The sequence below is a fragment of the Prionailurus viverrinus genome, chromosome C1, assembly GCF_022837055.1.
Source record: "Prionailurus viverrinus isolate Anna chromosome C1, UM_Priviv_1.0, whole genome shotgun sequence".
Taxonomy (NCBI): Eukaryota; Metazoa; Chordata; class Mammalia; order Carnivora; family Felidae; genus Prionailurus; species Prionailurus viverrinus.
The window spans coordinates 3,402,751-3,423,827 of NC_062568.1; the positions used below are offsets into that span (position 1 = coordinate 3,402,751).

Sequence of the window (21,077 nt, forward strand, 5' to 3'; positions counted from 1 at the left end):
TGAGGGGGTCTGCAGTGAAGCCAGTCCATATCTTAGCTTTTCCTTTTCGTGTTGACCCATTCTTTTTTTTTTTTTTTTTTTTTTTTTTTTTTTTTTTTTTTTCAACGTTTATTTATTTTTGGGACAGAGAGAGACAGAGCATGAACAGGGGAGGGGCAGAGAGAGAAGGAGACACAGAATCGGAAACAGGCTCCAGGCTCTGAGCCATCAGCCCAGAGCCCGACGCGGGGCTCGAACTCACGGACCGCAAGATCGTGACCTGGCTGAAGTCGGACGCTTAACCGACTGCGCCACCCAGGCGCCCCTCGTGTTGACCCATTCTTATGTCTCAACCTATTTATTACTACTGTATCGCTGTCCCTTTCCAGGTGATTAAGTTTAAGAAAATTACTTCAAGAAATGCGTTGGCTGTGGAGCTCAGCATAAGTGAACCAGATACATATTCTCCACATGGTAGGATCCTTTCCTAGAACACAGTTAGAACATAGACCTAATGGGCTCTATGTCATCTGCCAGAAAGAAAAGATTACAAATTTAATCCCTAAATCTCAAAGCTTTAGGCACTTTTCCCTACCAGTCTAAGATTCTTCAGCAGCATTAAGGGTGGCCCATTTCAGATAGGCAAAATAATCTACATTCCTAAAAAAAAAAAAAAAAATTGTTATCTATTTTGGTTCTAGTCTCTAATATGATGGGTTTGACATATATTAAGATTTATATTCTTGCAAAGTCACAGAAGATTAAGTTTTCTGGTGTCACTTTAAAAGTATCACAAACTGAATCTTATCTATGTAAAGGCATATAAAATTGTTTCCGGAAAATCTAGAGATGGCACTCACACTGCCAAAGCTCTACCCCTAGACGAACTAGATTAGATGGACTACCTTCTCACATGCTCTATACTGCCTCCAAATTCATGTATGTACTTAAACAATCACACACTTACAAAATTAACTATATGACTAGTTAGCTTCAATTCCTGGGGAAAAAAATCTTTGCTTTATAGTTAGCTGAGAGATCTTTCTCTAGTTAATCATTCTAGTACTTCCAGAAGATTGTAGAAAATGAAATACAACTCCAATATAAACTATTTCTGAAAAAGTACAACATAGCACAAACTTTTACCATTTTGATACAAAACTGACACTTCCATTTCAAAATACTTTTAAAAAATCTGTAATTTGAAAGCAAATTTCAGATGTTAACCACATTTATGGCAATAAAAAGACTATGAAAAAGAGTAGACTGTATGTCTTTAAAAATAATTTTGGAAGAAAACTTTCATTAAATTTCATATTTATTAATTACTGGAGGGGGCGAAGGTATAGAAAAGGTTTAAAAAGACAGAAATAAAATAAGGAAGTTATGGCATCAAGGACCTAAACACAAAGACAATGAGGCAGAAACAGAACAGAATACAGACAATATGTATCAAAGTGATAAAAAAATCGGAATGGAGATATTGTAAAGATGATTCATGCACTTGGTGGTAACTAGCTGATTGCTGGGGTTCCTTCAAATTCTAAGACTCTATAATGGTGCAACATTTTTATATTCAAGGAAACATATCTTACGGTCTAAAGAAATATCTGCACCAAGACTCTCCCTCATATCTTATAAGATCCATCCGTATCTGAAAGCAAATTAATGTATACATTGGAAAATATGCAGTTATTGTTATAACGTAAAGTTATAGCAAAGATGTCCAGGGGCCTCTAGGATTGTCTAATTTTAAGAAGAATCTGTATCAGATCATTATAGCAACTTAATTTTAACAAGTATATAAAGACCAATGCTTCTTTTAACTTTTCTTCACTTTGCTTTCCAATGTCAAGTTAAAATAATTCAGATTATGCTCAGTTCCAACTGAGTTTCAGTCAATGCCAAGCATTGTATCATAAAAAGAGTTGTTATAATAAAATGTGCTTACTCGATAGATAACAATGGGCCTAATAATCACCTATTTATTAAACAAAAATGTACTAGGTTCATTTCAACTTGGCAAGAATGTTTTCAACTCAATTCTCAATATTTATATACATTATAAACAAATAACCCACAAATATCAGGAGAAAGAAACAGTGAAAATATTGTAACTGTCTGGACTACTTCAGGGTAAAAGAGATAACACACATAAGAATTTTTAGTTTCCCACGAAGACAATTTCACCTTAGTGGTTGAAGTACAAATACATGTTTACCCACATATTTTCAGTATTCATGTCCAGTAAGTACATTTGAAAGGAAGATTAAAAAAGTAAGAAGAAATAAATTCTTAAAATATGGTTCAAGAAGGTGAAATGTCTGCAGTTATTTTAAAAGTAAATCTAAAAGGGAAGAAATGATAAAATGGAGCAATTTCTAAGAAAATAAATGATGATGCACCAGAAAACATTAACTATTCTTAAGAGAAAGGACAGAAACTTTCCAAATATTAAAGGTAACGAGGAAATTTGAGAATAAAAATGTTCCGTGAGAGTTGCTCAGGAAAATAGTACTCTAATAGAAAGGCATGATGTAGAAAGCCCTGGTCTCTAACAAGACCTGTTTTGAATTTCAGTTCTACCATTTAGCTCTATGACAACGGGAAATTTTATTAACTATTTTAGAATTGAATTTTCTTCTCTTTTAAAAAAATATTTCTAAGTTTCTTTCATCTTTAAAGATTCTCCCTCCAGGGAAATGACACTAATCTAAAATTTAGAGAATTTGGTTTCAACGGCAATTTCTTTTTTTTTTTTTTTTTTTTTTTCTCAACGTTTATTTATTTTTGGGACAGAGAGAGACAGAGCATGAATGGGGGAGGGGCAGAGAGAGGGAAACACAGAATCGGAAACAGGCTCCAGGCTCCGAGCCATCAGCCCAGAGCCTGACGCGGGGCTCGAACTCCCGGACCGCGAGATCGTGACCTGGCTGAAGTCGGACGCTTAACCGACTGCGCCACCCAGGCGCCCCTCAACGGCAATTTCTTAGACAAGTTGATTACATTTAATTTTCTTCATCTATAAAGTAACTTTTAGACAAAATCATCTCTAAAAACTTTTCCAGTTTCTTCTACTTATAAAGAATCCTATCATGAAAATAAAACTCAGAATGATCCCTAAGAAATAACAAACACATAGAACCACTCATTAGCTGGATCTATCGTAAGTAACTGAGATCTTAGCAAAGCCTAAAAGCAGCTCGTGGGAGACATCTGCTGCTGAAACTGGGAGTTTAGCATGAGTGTGAACTACAGGAAATGCAAAGGCAGAAATGAATTTTGTTAGAGAGCAAAGTGCTGTCAGGTTAAAAAGGGAAGAGAAACAGTCTTCATGAAGCTCAACTTCCTATGTGGCAGAATATACATACTAGACCACTGATGTAGAGAACATGAAATGGAAAATCACCAGTAAAAATTAACAGCTGACAACAAAGAAACAAAACAGAGACCATGATGAGTAGGATGGTTTACACAAACCAACAGTTATTAAAGGTACTCCTAGAAAAATATACTTTCCAAATCAAAATTACCTAGTTCTCTGATAAGAATTAGAACAAAAACAAAAACAAAACAAAAGAACCTCTCTGGATGGCAATATTTACCCATGCCCAACCCTACATTGTGTCTAAATTCTAAAGCAAAACCAGTGAAAGTTTAGGGTCATAACTTGGCCAAAGATGACAGGCAGAAAAGAGAACTATTCAACCTCTGTTTTGCTTCCTTTTTTTTTTTTCCCCCTCAGGATAATGAGTTTTAGACCAGCAAGATAAAAAGTAATGGAAAGAGTGATCAAAATGTAGACTGGGTGAAAAGACTAGCTGCCTTAAATGAGTTCAACTCTCTAAGCTAAATGAATCACCTCCCTGAAACAGAACTTTGTGGTTGTAATTATGGAACCACTGCTGACAAATCTGAGAAAAAAAGAAAATGGCAAAGGTACAAAAAGACTGTAAGTGGCTAAATGTTCTGATGTTCAAAAAAAGATAAGAGAAATAGGAATCAAGAAATAAAGCGTGTAGTCTACTGCAGATCTTTTTTAAAAATGTAGAATAGCTTAACGCACATAGGCTCTGTCATCTTAGAAAAACAATCAATGAATATCTGACACTTGTATGGATTTACTAAAAGCAGTAATAACCAACTAATCACATATTCTACTTTGGAGGTGTTAGACAGTAGATCTGTGTAAATACTATGTCTTTGGATTTCAAGAAAGCTCTCTACTGTCTTTGTGAACAAGTTGAGCAAATAAGGGTTTGAGGACAACACAATGAAGGAGGTTAGTATGAACAACCTTATTTAACAAAACTGGTGTAAGGAGAAACCTATTAGCATGTCATATGGGTCTGTACTTTGCTGTTTTACTCAACATTTTTATCCACAATAAGAATAAAATTATTTACAGCCTTTCTGGATAACTTCCCGATAAATGGAATAAGCTCCTACCAAGATGTTATGAAGAAGATCCTATAACCAGTTCATGGTGGACGTTCAGTATTTGTAAACTTATATTATGACCTTTGCAACAAAGGTTCACTCCCAGGGACTTGGGGTAGAAAATCTATCCCAGATTTAAACGGACATGAATGAGACTCATCTGACTCATCTAACATATATCCTGGGAACTTTATTGTGTAATTTCATCAAAAAAAGTTGTTATAAGCAGTGTACAAATAGAGCTAAATGAAGCTCTTTTAATCTGCCTTTGTTAGGTTTTAATGTAAAGTATCTTAGCTAAAAGAAATAATGGTATGAGATTGGAGATAATAAGCAGACAGGAAGAAGAACTACTGCAAGAAGTACTATTGCAACTACCACTATTACAGTTACCACCACTATCACACGCTTAAATAACACGTAGTAGTGCCAGACACTGTTCTGAGGGCTTTAGATATTAACTCAGTTATTCATCTAAAGACACATTTCTTAAATAGGCACTATTATTGTACCCGAAATCAGAGATTCAAAAAGGCTAAGTAACAAGCCCAAAGTCACTCAGCTTGTAAGTGGCAGAGCCAGGATTCAATCCTGGCAGACTGGTTTCAGAGTATGTCCTCTTCATCACAACTGTACTAAGCCAAGGCATCTCCAAATCTCAAGTCCAAAACAGTTTTCTTAACTCCGCAAATTTTTCAGCCTTCTTTAAACAAAGTCCATTACCTTTTATTCTCATTAAAGAGCTTCAAGAACTCTACAAATCTGTGTAAGAGACAGCATCCAATTTGAATTACCAATGTTCATGGAAAGAGGAGTACTAAATATGTTATCTGGATTTAAAAAACTAAACAAATACACTGAATGTTATGAAAAAACAAATAATAAAGTCATTTTACTATTTCTCAAATAGGTTCTTGGAATCTCAAGACACACTTGCTTCCTTTTTCAGATGAACAGTACTAATCTTATTGTTAAATGGTCTTCACTCTGAACCTGGACATATTTCTCAGACACTAGTTTCTGTTTAGTTACAATTAAAAAAAAAAAAAAAAAAAAAAAAAGGACTATAAAGAGAACCAGAAATTAGAAATTACCTGAAAAGAATGAACCCAAGTGATTCTACTGCTGCCCTCCTGACATCATCATTAACGTCGCTTACCTAGGAAAAATTTTAAAGGATTACATTATACCATGCATTCCATTACTGGAATAAACTGGTATGAGGCTCACATCATTCAAATGTAAATTAGACCTCATTAATTTATTACTATTTAATTAGAATGTCCTCCTCACTTTAGAAAAACTCATCTGATATAGTTTTCATTTCAGGGCTTTTAAGCTTGGTGAAGTTTAGGATTCAGGGCTACTTCTAAAGATTATTTCAGCTGCACTATATAGCTTTTGTGGGCTACACTGAAAATGTAACCATTTCTTCAAAGTTATTTTCAAAAAAGTATGTCCTAAATTCAAGCAAAATACAAACATTTAATATTTACAACATACCACATGTTGCACTGATAAAAGATAAATTAATAATAAATACAGCGGAATGTGAGTATTTCTGGGAAGAAAATAGTAATAGTTCTAAACCCTTTCTGCATGGGAAGATGACCTGAGGTTTACCTTCTCCTGGCACCAAGATGGTAGAAACCTACTAAGTGAAGACACATGTACAATGTCCTCTGTGTTACCAGGCAACATTACTGTTCATAAACTCCATCTGGATTGGGAGGACTAGGAGTGGGAAAAGCCTGTTGGAAAACACGGACACTGGCTTTCCTGTATAATGTATCTCTTGTAACAGACCATGTCACTTAGGGCTGCCTGGAAGCTAACTTCACAGGTTGTAAAAAAGAAGTGATTTTTACTGTTCATTAGATTTCCCTATCCTAGGGTGGCTGCACACACTCATGTGGTCTTGTTCCTTACAAATGAGGATGCCCCTTGGAGTAGGTTTTCAGAAGTTGCCCCTGAATGATTTTAAGGGCTTCTATTCATATCGACTTACTGTTATCCTGTACTACATCCTTCTGAAAAGCCAAGTGAACCTGGTGCTTAGGTTATAGCTGATTGTGTCCAGCGAATGATAATCTGTACCTGAGATCACTGGTGGTGATCATGTAGTGTGGGTGCTGCAATAACCTAGACACTTAGTGTCCATCTGCAAACTTTCCTTTCCCCCTCCAGCCAAGAAAGAGTACTTACAGCAACATGTAGCAGGCGCCGGATAGCTTTGTTGTTACCCGAGCCACAATAAGCCATGGCTACAGTGTACATTCCAGATCGTCGAAGAATTGGGTCCTAAGAAGAATAATGTACATCAATAGACAAGTTAGCATTTCAAATAGTAACTGGCATCCACCAGGAGAGTTGGTTTTAGGTAGGAAACGATGGAAACAATAAACTTAAGGAGAACTATTTTGTGGTTGGTAATTTGCTAAAACAAATGTGGAAATAAAAGACTCTAATACAGGAGGAGTTAACTTCTAATTCTCAACATTCTGTGCAACATGCCTGTACTGCCTCACACTTACTAGGAAGTATAAACTCAAGTCCAATACCAACACTATCCTCTGACACTCAACTTCCATTATTAAACGAATAAGAAAGAAGCTCGCTTCTAATTCCACATTGTAACCTCCTTTTACCTTGTTTAATTCTTGGGCACTGATGAGCACTGAATGGAAGAGATACGGAGTCTGAGAGCTGAGCAAAATAATCAGTAGCTTTATCATTTAATACAGTAGTAGTTCTTTTTATCAAGACTATAGAGGACAGCATTATTTACCACTGAGTACCCACCATATACCACTGTCAAAATAAAACAATACAAAAGGCAATGAAAAACACTTACCCAAATAAATAAGCATGGGGATTGGCACTGGTTTTTGATGCAAAAACAATAAATTTGTATCTCATTAAATGATTATGAAATAATTCCAAAAATACTATTTCTAAAAGAAATCAACTTGCAAATTTCTAAATACCTTTTCTGGATCTGCTTATCTGAAAATTACTGGTCTGAAATCTTGGTTAAATTTAAAATCCTCAACTTAGTCCTGTTCATCCCTTCTAATCAGTGTTTTTCTTTCCTACATTCTATTAGGCTTTATATACCTTGTTTCATCAACGAGTATAGTTACGCATTCTGTCAAGAACAGAGATAATTTCTAATGAAAAGTATTTCTGTAAATGCAGGTGATAACTAGGGCATGAGGGAGTATAGGGGGAAAAGGATAAACAATGTATCGTCTCACCTTATCACGGCAGAGAGATTCAATGAGAGCATCAGCCTCCTCCATCCTCCCATACATCACTAATGCAATGCCAACTGCAAGACCACGCAGAATCTTCTCATGTTGAGTTTCCTGTGCATAGCCGACCATGTCCTCAATAGCCTGGGCATTTTTAGAGCCCAACATAACCAAACCTAGGGCCAGGCCAGCTGCTTCCCCTAGTGAGTAAAAAATAAAACATTAAAAAATATAGGGCGTCTGGGTGGCTCAATTGGTTGAACGTCTGACTTTGGCTCAGGTCAAGGTCTTGAGGTTTGTGGGTTCAAGACCCACATTGGGCTGTCAGCGCGGAGCTCACTTCAGATCCTCTGTCCCCTTCTCTCTCTGCCCCTCCCTGACTCATGCTCGCTCTCTCTCCCTCTCAAAAATAAATAAACATTAAAAAATAAAATTACATATGTAAACTCAATAAAACATATCCTATTGGAAGTGGCACTTATTATCATCAACTATCAAAACATCTATTAAATGAAAATGAAGGCATTTTTTCAAGCCAGCTGATAAAAAGCACATCCATATATTTATAGCTATTTTCCTTTTAAATCGTGACAGAATGTACCATCAATCCAACAGTGATTTCAAAAGAGACACAATGATGTTTTTCTATGTTATCACCAAGCAGTACAGATAGCTCTGTGATACAAATAGATCACTCTAATAAATTTGTTTGCAAAAATCAATTATACACACACACAGGATGTATCATTTTTAAAAACTTATACGTCACAAAATCTATTTTTATGAGTTTGACAAATGGGGCAAAATCCACTCCCTATACAAGTAATCTATTAGATTTTTAAGAGGCTACAAAACAGAAGTAGAGGGGCGCCTGAGTGGCTCAGCTGGTTAAATGTTGGGACTCTTGATTTCAGCTCAGGTCATGATCTTACAGTTCACGAGATCAAGCTCCACGTCAGATTCCATGCTGACAGCGCGGGTTCTTTCTTTCTTCTCTCTCTCTGCCTCTCCCCACCCCTGAACCCCTGCTCACACTCTCTCTCAAAATACTTAAAAAACAAGACAAAACAAAATATAAGTAGAAAACAAATTTAGTCATGTTAATTAATCCTAAAGTGAGTTGTCTTTGCAAAGAATCACTTACCTGTCACAGCATCATCCTGATAAAGGTTCGTTTTTAGCAAGTCATATACATCCTGGCGTGCAGTCCCCATGGCAGCCAAACCCAGGCCCAGGCTGCCCCCATGTCGAACGATCTAGGGAAAAAGCATGGGTTCCAGTGATTTGGAATACTGTACTTAAAAATCCAAGCTTTTATTCTAACTTCAAAATGTATTGTGATATTAAACATGCAGGGCAGTTGACCTAGGGAGTATGACCAAAGGATTTGACTCAGATCGCCAGTGGTAACCTCAGCAATTTCAGTTTCAAAAGAATGGTGCTTGCTGATGCAAAATAATAGTAAGTTGAGAAGTGAATGAGAGATAAAGTGGAGAGAGAGGGTATAGCTCTTTTTTAATAAGTTTACATGAGAAAGGGAGAAATATGATAACTAAGAAGGAGAAGCAAGTGTCAAGGAAAGATTTTTTTAGGATAGGTGAGACCTGAATATGCTTACTGGCTAAGGGGAAGGAGGCTGAAGAGAGGAGGAAAAGGTATCTATGGAACACAGTCATGAAGAAGTAGGAAAAACAGGGTCAAGGGCAAAAGCTGGTCTTTATTTCAAGACGGACACATTAGTGGTCATCTGTCATTTTTGAGTGCAGTCTCCTTTTACAGGAGACAGCACCTCAACGTTGCTTGGGAAATACTCTTCTCCCACTGGTTAGTTTTGGTGGAATTGCCAACTTAATACGTGCCCACTTTCTCCTACCCAAAGTATGGGACTGTGAGACCCAAGACAGGCCAACTGAATGCTCTTTCTCTGAAATTCCAATCTTTCTTAAGTGAAATGACCCAAGGACAAAAAACATTTCAAATTCCTTCATCCTGATAGCAGGGCCCTAGAAAAATGATACAATTAGTTCCTGTTATCTAGATCTCTAGAATTGCCCTGGCTCTTAACTGTTGTGAGAATTGGTTCATCAGCTTTTCCTTTAATTATAGAAACTATTTCCAATAAACATTTTGTTTAAAGTCAATCAGTGGAGGTTTATATTGCTGGTAACCAAAGAGATTTGTCTGATTAGAAAATTTTTACCTGAGAAGGAAATGAGGCAAAGCCATGAATAAATGTATATAAAATTCGTGGATGAGGGGCTTATTAGTGGAGACAGATCATCCTATTGGCCTCAATCTTTTCACTGAAATAGGAGGACAAAGTTATCTTTCTTACTTAGCTAATCTCCTAATAGCCTTCTAAAAAAGAGTCTACTCTAACATAAAAGTTAAAGTCTAAAATCCTATTTCAAAGTTCTGTAAAATAAGAACAAGCTGCTTAGTAAGTTTTTCCAAAACAATTACATGTAACAAATTATAAAACACCAAATAACTAAGAATTGATTCCTGACAGTTACTTCTTTGGGACTTAGTGTCCTATAAAATAACAAGATTAAACCAAATGATCATTAAGGTCACTTACAGTTCTAACATTCCAAAACTCTTAAGTGTGGAAATACAACATATATTTTACAAACATATGGTACTTTATTTTGCTTGTCACATACCAATTTTAAAGGACTGAGAAGCACAATTTTAGTTTATAGAACAGGAAGGAAAATTCCCTTAAAAAAGAATTCTTTAAGAACAGTTCCATTTTGGGAATTTCAAAATGTATAAAATTTCTATTCACTAAAGTAATTTGGCAAATGTAATATTTTCTTGGACTCTTAAGTAACAGACTAGTTTTCCATTTTTGTACTTACATCATTGCTGGCATTCTTAAGCTGGTTAAGCAGATAGTCAATTATATCACCACCATGATTGGCATGAATAAGACCTAATGCATAGAGACCTCCACCTTCCTGATAGGCGGATCCTGGAGAAGTGTCCTTGGGAAGATATGTTGCCATTAACTGTAATGCCTCCTTCTCGTGACCCTGTAAAATTGAGCCACAATAAAGATGTCAGGAAGAGAAAAGTGAGAGAAAAAAGATGTAATATTTTCTAGAATTATTTTCTTTTCTCCAGAATGTTCACTTTCTAAAAGAGGAGGAAGTGGGGCTCTCTCCTATACAACTTTATAACTCAAATGAGGAGAATCTTTAAGAGATTGAATCACATCCTTGTTAGAAACAAACGCTTCAATTTTTTCCCTTGTTTTATAACATTTCCCCAAATTCATTTCAGACTATACAAATAATTTATTTCAATTCATCCTGTGAGAAATGGCTTAGTCTTCATAAGGAAAGGATTTCCACCTTTTATTAAAATCAAACACATACAGGGGCGCCTGAGTGGCGCAGTCGGTTAAGCGTCCGACTTCAGCCAGGTCACGATCTCGCGGTCCGTGGGTTCGAGCCCCACGTCAGGCTCTGGGCTAATGGCTCAGAGCCTGGAGCCTGTTTCCGATTCTGTGTCTCCCTCTCTCTCTGCCCCTCCCCCGTTCATGCTCTGTCTCTCTCTGTCCCCAAAATAAATAAATGTTGAAAAAAAAAATTTATTAAAATCAAACACATACATATGTATTTTCATTTTTTATTTACTTTATTCTTTCCTGTAAGAGAATCTATCTGATTTAAAAAAATTTACTTATGAAAGAAATACGATAAACTTTTACGTTTTTTAACTCCAGAAAAATTGGTTCCGTTCACACTGATCATTGTATATTACCTTATGAATTACACCCAAACTGGCTGTAGCTGTAAATTTCGCCCAGTTAGTGGCTCTGGCCAACCATTCCAAGTTATCTCTGCAAGAAAATTCAGCAATACTATTGAAATGAATGCCATAAAGTTTTTTATAATACTAAAGTCAAAGCATTAAAATTTTACCTTGAACTATTACAAATCATTTTACTTTATGGAGCTCAAATTACTGGTGATTCTATTTTATCTACTAAGTTCTTAGTATTCTAGAGACTTTAAAAAAATGCATGATATGTAATTTCACTATGAACAAAAGCAGAATTACATTAATATTATGTCATGAAAAAGCCTAGATTCAAGCCAACTAATAAAGGGAATTAATTTTACCTTAAAATAAGCAGGCATATGCATTAAAAAAATGTATAAAATAGCAAAAACAGAATTTAAAATTCAGGACTGGCAGCTACATCTATGTAACAATGTCAAGTGTCTCTATTAAAGATGATTTTAAACCAAAGTGGAAACCTTCGAGTATATTTACCTAAGAAACTGGTCACTGGTAGTCCCACAGTGCATAAAAGAATTTGCTATAACGGTTGCTGTGTGACATACAGAATTCCGTACTGCATCCTATAAAAACAAATACATTTGTACCACTGGCAAAGTATTCATACATACACAAAGTCACATGTAGGTACACAATCAGAGGCCCTGTTTTGTGATGAAAATATTAACAAACTGAACTGACATTAAACTATGAATCTTGGACATTATAATTTTTAATGTTTACTTATTTTTGAGAGAGAGAGAATGAGAGAGTGGGGGAGGGGCAGAGGATCTGAAGTAGGCTCTGTGCTGACGGCAGAGAGCCCAATGCAGGGCTCAAACTCATGAATTGTGAGATCATGACCTGAGCCGAAGTCCGATGCTTAACCAACTGAGTCACCCAGGCGCCTCTGGATAATTCTTTATAAAGATTAAATAGGTAGTTTATAAACACAAGCAAGTCAGAGTTTTATCTGTAGTCTTGAGATCAGTAGGTTTTAGGTAGCAATTTAGGTAGTAGATTTTCTATTTATTGGTTTCTGAATAGTTTAATTTGCCATTTCTTTTCAGCATCTTGTCTAAGGTCTCCAAGGTATCAGGCTAGCCTAGAGAACAATGCTGCATCTCTTCTCACTCTGCACCTCTGGCAGTAACCAAAGGGATTTTGTTTATTTCTAATGAGACTATATTATAAAGATTAGTTTCAAAAAACTGTCATAAATACAAACTATGTAACTGTGTCCATCTGACATTTGTAATTATTAAAAATTTGAGAAGTATGATTGCATATTTCAGTCAAACAACTGTGTAGTATTGAAATAGTATATAGCTATAAAAGAGGAATAAATGACTTTATCAAAAGCCACTGGGTAGATAAGACAGGAAAGGGAAGAAAAATACTAAGTTTTTTCGTATGAAAACATTTTCTTGAACCAGATGAATATATTATCTATTCAAAGATTAAAATTAATCCTACTGTTAGGATCAGTATCTCAACAAACATTACACAATATCAAAAACCTGTATACTCAAGCAGTTTGCAGTTCAATGGGAAAAAAGACACATAAACAAACTGCATCAGTGCTCTGATTGGGCCATTCGTCCAAGTGCTACTTATACATATTAAAAAGTTAACTAAAAAAAATTAAACCAAGGAGCACCTGCATGGCTCAGTCCGCTAAGTGTCTGATTTTTGATTTCGGCTCAGGCAATGATCTCACGGTTTGTGAGTTCTAACCCCAAGTCAGGCTCTGACAACCTAAAGCCTACTTGGGATTCTCTGTTGTCTCCTTCTCTCTCTGCCCCTCCCCTGCTCACACACTCTCAGAAATAAACAAATGAACGTTAAAAAACAAAACAAAACAAAACAAACCACTAAACTTCCCAATGAATGTGAAACACAAAAACAGGAACTCAATTTTAATTTCCTTTCTTCTCTCAACAAATTCAAGAATTTCTCTCTTTGTTCTTTTTAAGTTACTTTCTTGATTAGAATAAAATGCAACAAAGTATTCAATAACAAATAAGTATACATACTAATAATCAACAAAGAAATAAATACAAGAAAGCCTCCATTACAGATGAATTTCCTACCTTTGTGTTTTTTAGAATCATGAGATCTGTGTTATTATTTCGTATTAAAAACTGTAGATGTAACTCAATAGCCATTTCACCGCTTAAAATTTTAATCATTTTCAAAGTCTGGTCCTTGGGCTCTGGACTCTGCCAAAATAAACAAACAAGAAGAAAAATTCATATATTACTGATATCCACCAATTGTGCTTTAACAGCCCTAAACCAGTGAAATTCACAGAGCAAAACTTGTATTTTAATAGTAGGATCTAGAATACTCATGTATCACTTATTTGAAAGAAAGAATATTTCTTTAATAGCTACCACTGAAATATGATACCAGTTTAATGAAAGAATATAATTCACTCTGAAGAAACTTCCAATATAAAATTATTTTAATGTTAAAAAAACCCCAAACTGTAAAAGAATGACTACTGATGATATGCAAGGAAAACTATTTTATACAGAACAACTCATAGTTTAGGTGAGAAACTGCCTACTCCAAACTGGAAAAATCAAAAACACATTTAACCAACACATATATATGATCTCATCAACTACCAAGCTGTCCCGGTAAATAATAGTTGACATTTATATATCTGAGTATCAAAAATCAAAAGTCTTGGTGGAGGAAACATTTACATCCAACAGACCACTGTTCTAATACTTACCCCATTCCTCCATACACCATGAATATTAAAAATAACAAAGACAACTAAAGTACCCTGCCCCGTCTACAACTAAGTTGTCATTTAGTTGTTAGAGGCCATACTTTTTTCTCATCCTGTGACAAATAATTCAGAGTTATTCTAGACAGAGGTCAATCTTTTGTAAGGATCTAAGGATTTGCTTTCTTCTAAGTTAAGCACTTTCTAGGGTCAGTCTTTAAAATTTTACTTTTTTACAGAAGATCTATTTTTATAAAATAACGTTGGTATTAAACTTAATATTAAACCACTAACAAAGACAGATATATAACACTTTAAAATAACTTACAATATAATTGTATGTTAAATGGTAACCTCAACTTCAAAAAACACACTTACCACTTCTGGTGTCTTTCCTACAAGTACACTACCTGGCTTTTCTTCTGTTTCCATTGAGTCACTAAAATGAAGAGAATCAACAGTTACTAATCTGATAAATCTTTTCTGAATAGTATGTATAGGTAACTAGTTATCAAACTAAAGAATCTGAACCATGTTCAAATAAATATTTTGCAAGGAAAAAATGTTTAATTACCTAAGTATTTCCCTTAAGAAACAGAGACAATTCTATTAAGATGGAAGCAGCCCAGTGATTTAATTTCCTCCAAATAAATTCATAAAACCACACAACTAACTAGGTTAGCACAAACAACAAATACAACAAAACCAGATGACAAAGCACCCACCAAACTCCTAAAACACAGCCAGGTGGAGATACACCATCACCAGCTACAACACCAGTTTGAAGTGAAGCAGCTGAGGACCCCAACGACTCTGAAAAACAACCAGCCAATACTCCCTTCTAGGCAAAAGCATTTCAATGGGGATAAAATGCTGGATACAGAATCCAATTACCATGGCAGAAAGAAAGAAAAAAGAAAGACCAAATAAAAGTGAGAAAGTAAGGGGGATTGGGTGGCTCAGTTGGTTGAGCATCTGACTCTTGGTTTTGGCTCAGGTTACGACCTCACAGTTTATGAGTTTGAGACCCGCATCAGGCTCTGCACTGGCAGGGAGGAGCCTGGTTGGGATTCCCTCCCGCCCTCCCTCCCTCTCTCTCTACTTCTCCTTCCTCATGCTGTCTCTGTCTCTCTCGAAAGAAATAAACTTAAAAAAAAAAAAGCAAGAAAGAGAGTTAAGAGATCTCAAGTTGTAAGATACCATTTTAAAACTCAGTAACACAACAGAAGAGGAAATTCTAGAGAGCAGTAAAATTAGAAAAACTATCCTAAATAAGCCTCCTTTGCAAAAATTTAGGAAAACTAATTTCAGTAAAGACAAGCTACTGACAAGGATCAAAGTTAAAGCCCATATAATATTAAAAGAAAAAAATTATTTCAAAAGAGGTAAAAGACATTAATAAAATTATACAAGATACAAAAGAATAAAACATACCAGAATTAGATAATTCAGAAATGAAATTATAAAACTGGGGGGAAATTATAAATGAAGGAAGCAAAATAATAATTTCAGAAAATTAATTCAGAGGAAACATAAGACCAGATAAACACAAATCAAATAAAGGAGAAGGTATGAAAGAAAAAATTTAAATTAACAAGAAATAAAACAAATGCCATTCCCCTAAGGTCAGGAATGAAGGATGTTCACTCTTATGTCTACCCAGTAACATTGGAAATCCTAGCCAATGCAGAAAAACAAGGGTGGAAAAGTCATGAAAATTATGAAGGAAGAAGTAAAATCGTTTCTATTAAGGTAACAGGATCCCTATGTACAAAAGTCTATAGAAGGATCTATAAAAAAAAATTACTAGACCTAATAAGTGATTTAAGCAAGGTTGTGGGATTCACATTAATATAAAAAATCAACTGTATTTCTACATATTAGTAACAAACAAATAGAAATTGAAATTTAACATACCACTTACAATAGCATCAAAAAACATACTTAGGAATTAATTTAAGACGTACAAAATCTCTGAACTAAAATCTATAAAATGCTGCTGAGAAAATTTAAAGAAAATCTAAATAAATTAAGAACAAAACTATGCTTATGGATTGTAAGACCCAATATTGTGAGGGTCTCAATTTGTTCCAAATTGAAGAGATTCGACACAATCCCAACCAGAATCCCCTCAGGCTTACAGAAATGCAAGAGACCCAAAACAATCTTGGTGGTGAGGAGAGAAGGGAGGTCATAACTGTATGTCTTCCACTGACCTGATTTCAAGACTATAAGCTTTAGTAATAAAGACACTGTTTCCTTATACTGGTATAAGGAAAGACAAATAAATGGAAAAGAATAGAGAAATCGATCCACATATCACATGTCCAAGGTTCCAAGGCAATTCCGCAGGGAAAGGACAGTCTTTCAAACAAATGCTAATGGAATTACTAGACATCCATGTTTTTAAACAAACTCTTTATTCCTGACACCGTATTACAAACCTTAAACTATACAGTTTCTAGGAGTGTGGCAGAACAGCAGAATACCTTTGTAACTGTGAGACTGACAAAGAATTGCTTAGAGTGGGATCCCAAAATGGAAAACAGGATTATAAAATATAAAAACTTTTGGGGTGCTTGGGTGGCTCAGTCAGTAAAGTGTCCAGCTCTTGATTTCGGCTCAGGTCATGATCTAACGGTTCATGAGATCGAGTGCCGTCTTGATAGTATTCTTTCTCTCCCTCTCCCCACTTATTTATTTAAGTAAACATTTTTTTTTTTAATTAAAAAAATTTTTTAATGTTTATTTTTGAGAGAGAGAAAGAGTGCAAGTGGAGGAGGGGCAGAGAGAGAGAGGGAGATGGAGAATCCCAAGCAGGCTCCAGGCTCTGTCAGCACAGAGCCCAACACGGGGCTCAAACTCATGAACTGTGAGATCATGACCTGAGCCGAAGTAGCACACTTAACTGACTGAGCCCCAAATAAATAAACATTTAAAAAAAATAAGTAAAAACTTGTGTTCATCAAAAAATACCACTAATAAAATAAGCCAAAGACTGGGAGAAAATGTTCAAAACAATGTATCTGACAAATTACTTGTATAAACATTAACAACAAAATATCACTTTATACCACTAAAATGAGTAATATTAAAGAGACTGATAACATCTGATGTTGGCAAACAAACAAATGGAATGCTAATACATTGCTGTTGGGAGGGTAAAATGGGCAACCATGTTGGAAAATATTTCGGCAGATTCTTACCAATTTAAACACATACCCTGTGACCCAGCTATTCTAATCCTAGGTATTTACCCAAGAGAAATGAAAATATTTGTCCACAAAAAGACTTGTATAGGAATGTTCTAGTAGCCTTGTTTTGAGACAACCCAAATGTCCATCAGTATAAGAATGAATAAACAAACTGTGGTATATTCATACAATGAAATGCTGCTCAATGATAAAAAGAAATCAGTTACTATTTCATCCAAAAAACACAGATATATATAACATGTTCAGTGAAAGAAGCAGAAACAAAAGAATACATGCTATATGAACCATTTATATGAAGTTTAAGAACTGGCAAAACTAATCTATTCTGACGGAAATCAAACCAGTGGTTGCCTCAGGGGCAGTGGGTTGACCTCGAAGGGCACAGGGCAAGTTTCTGGGATGATAATACAGATGATGGTTATATGGGTGTTTACACTGTCAGAACTCATTGAACTGGATCATTAGGATATGTGTATTTAACAGTATTTAAATTATCATTCAATTAAAAGAAAGAATTGAAGGGGTGCCTGGCTGGTTCAGTCAGTCAAGTGTCTGACTCTTGATTTTAGCTTAGGTCATGATTTCACAGTTGGTTTGTGAGATGGAGTCCCAAGCTGGGCTCTGCACTGACAGCACGGAAGCTGTTTGGAATTCTCTATCTCCCTCGCTCTGTCCCTCCCACAGTTGCATATGTGCTCTCTCTCCCCAAATAAATATTTCCTTTTAAATAAAAGAAAGAGGGGCGCCTGGGTGGCTCAGTCGGTTAAGTAGCCGACTTCAGCTCGGGTCGTGATCTCGCGGTCCGTGAGTTCGAGCCCCGCGTCGGGCTCTGTGCTGACAGCTCAGAGCCTGGAGCCTGTTTCAGATTCTGTGTCTCCCTCTCTCTGACCCTCCCCTGTTCATGCTCTGTCTCTCCCTGTCTCAAAAATAAATAAAATGTTAAAAATAAATAAATAGATAGATAGATAGATAGATAGAAAGAAAGAAAGAAAGAAAGAAAGAAAGAAAGAAATGAAGAGCTGAAAAGGATTCAAAAGAAATGAGAAATACAGAAGATGGGCAAAGAAAATCCAACTTACATATTAACGATAAGCCCCAAATAAAGAAAAATAAAGGGCAGAAAACAAATACTAAAAACTAAAATTCAAGAAAACCTTACTGAAGCAGGACTATTTCTAGTGTTTTTGAGTAATAGTAAAAAGGCCACTGAGATCGGAGGGCAGTAAGTAAGGAAGAAAGCAGCAAGAGATGAGTTGAGGGGTATGGAGAGGACAGATCATGTATAACCTTGAAGGCCATGTTCAAGACTCGGAATTTTATATGAAATGTGTCTGTCAAGTATTGGAGATTTAAAGAGTTGTGACATTTGTTTCAGAAAAATAACTCTCACTGCTGTGTGAACTTTAAAAGGAAAAAAGGAGGCATAAGAAAAACATTTAAACATTTTAAATAAGTGGTCTAAATGCATAAAAAAATACAGTAAAATAAAATCTAACATTGCATCAGCCTAAGATAAATGTATATTTAGTTCTAATAAAAGCACAAAAAGCTGGAAATGTTTACTTTCCAAATACTAAAATCTAGCCCACCTAACCTGAGATTTTTAATTTACTTGGTTAGATAGCACACATGCAATTAGCCCTCCCCGTCAATCACTTCCATTTCTTTCCAGAAGAGTTCCCAGTTTTGATTTTCCTTAATGTACCCAGCACAGTGCAAAACAGAGCAATAGCCTTAATAAGACTTTACAATCTATGAAAGCTAATTCTGAAAATAATTCTTAGACTACACGGTCGATGAATATTCCACCTATTCTCAAAATGAAATAAAGGTTGTCCAATTAGTTCTGATGCAGAAAAAGATACTTATACCTGTCTTTCTCTGATCCTGGGACAGTACCCGTATTGGTGGATCCAGGCACAGAAGCAATAGGGGTGCCAACAGTTCGAAGATTCTGGATTACAGATGACAAAAACTGCTGGCTAGCACTTTCATACAAATCAAAACAAATCTGATAAGCCATCAGGAGGTTGTCTTCCTTGACCAGTTTTTCTAAGATATCACTCACGGCCTGAGGATCATCTAAGAAAATTAAGCACTGAAATGCAGATAAAAAACAATTACATAATAATCGAAAACTGTGTATACAAGATACTTAGAGACTGACAAACAGTTGATAGTAATACAGGAAACCTGAAAATATAAGCACAGGCAAACTGGGGCAGATAAACTGTTCCAGCACTCCGTTTCTTTTTTTCTTTTTTTAAATTAATTTTTAATTTTAATTCCAGTGTTAGCACTCTATTTCTGATCCTGGCACTAGACAAATTTTTCCTGAAAACGGCATCTGCTTTCCATAAGAAAACCCATACAGATCATACAGCTCCTAATTACTGTGTCTGGCAATTAGCAGTACTTAATGACTGATAGGTAAATGAATCTTGGATTCTTCAAATCTTATCTGTATATTATTGTCAAGTGCTCCTTAATTTGAATTTTCTGCTTAACCATAAATTGTAGGAGTCATTGATTCATTTAACACATGTTGTATAATGCTGGGCCAGAACAAGGGGCACTGAAATGACCATTTTGAAGTATTTCTCTTATCACTCTTACAATCTGTCATGTTTTAACAAAATTATCTAATAAATTTAGGATTTTTTAAAGAATTCAATTAAAATTTTCTTGTTCCCTTAAAGTAGCAAATAACTAATTTCAAAATGGACACATTAACCAAAGTTATTACAAATTAAGAATGAAAATAATGGAGGAGCACCTGGGTGGCTCAGTCAGTTAAGCATCCAACTCTAGAGCTCAGCCCAGGTCTTGATCTCAGGGTCCTGAGTTCGAGCCCCGTGTTGGGCTCAGCACTGGGCGTGGAGCCTACTTAAAAAAAGAATAGGAAATAATGGGGCTCCTGGGTGGCTCAGTCAGTTAAGCATCTGACTTTGGCTCAGGTCATGATCTCACGGTTCTTGAGTTCAGGCCCAGTGTCGGGCTCTGTGATGACAGCTGGGAGCCTGGAGCCTGCTTTGGATTCTACGTCTTCCTCTCTATTTGTTCCTCCCAAGCTTGCGCTCTGTCCCTCTTCCTCTCTCTTTCAAAAATAAACATTTAAAAAAAATTTAAAAAGAATAGGAAATAATGGAAATAAGATAAATAAAACCAATAGGGAAATGGTTAAGTAAGGCAAAGTACATCCACTAAATGCCTACTGCACATTCAAGAAAGTTGGAACAAGAGTTTGTGAAGACTTAAATATGGAAAAATGTTAAAACTGAAGGATTTATATAACTGATAACTGTTTGCCTCCAGAGAAAGGAACTTAGGAGCCAAAGGAAAGGAGTGGGAAGACTTCTCCCTGTATACCCTTTGGTTCTTTTTTTGTAGTACTTATTTATTTTTGAGCCAATGCGAGAGACAGAGTGCAAGCAGCGGAGGGGCAGACAGAGGGAGACACAGAATCCGAAGTGGGCTCCAGGCTCTGAGCTGTCAGCGCAGAGCCCGACGTGGGGCTCAAACTCATGAACCGTGAGATCATGACCTGAGCTGAAGTCGGACGCTTAACCATCTGAGCCACTCAGGCACCCCACCCTTTGGTTCTTTTTAAATTTTGAATCGCATGAATGTATTATTACCTGTTCAAAAAAAATGTAT

The 21,077-nt window shown here is 35.9% G+C and overlaps 1 protein-coding gene across 1 annotated transcript in view; it reads right to left on the minus strand.

The window, feature by feature from the left end:
• Positions 1-21,077, minus strand: part of PSMD1 (proteasome 26S subunit, non-ATPase 1) — a 97,630-nt gene that overhangs the window by 63,813 nt on the left and 12,740 nt on the right. The window contains exons 7-16 of the mRNA XM_047871432.1: positions 19,292-19,518; positions 14,584-14,644; positions 13,559-13,687; positions 11,961-12,049; positions 11,445-11,523; positions 10,538-10,711; positions 8,818-8,929; positions 7,677-7,873; positions 6,625-6,720; positions 5,514-5,578 (exon numbers count right to left, since the gene is read on the minus strand). Coding sequence (XP_047727388.1) covers positions 5,514-5,578; positions 6,625-6,720; positions 7,677-7,873; positions 8,818-8,929; positions 10,538-10,711; positions 11,445-11,523; positions 11,961-12,049; positions 13,559-13,687; positions 14,584-14,644; positions 19,292-19,518 — 1,229 coding nt within the window. The remainder of the gene's footprint in view (positions 1-5,513; positions 5,579-6,624; positions 6,721-7,676; positions 7,874-8,817; positions 8,930-10,537; positions 10,712-11,444; positions 11,524-11,960; positions 12,050-13,558; positions 13,688-14,583; positions 14,645-19,291; positions 19,519-21,077) is intronic.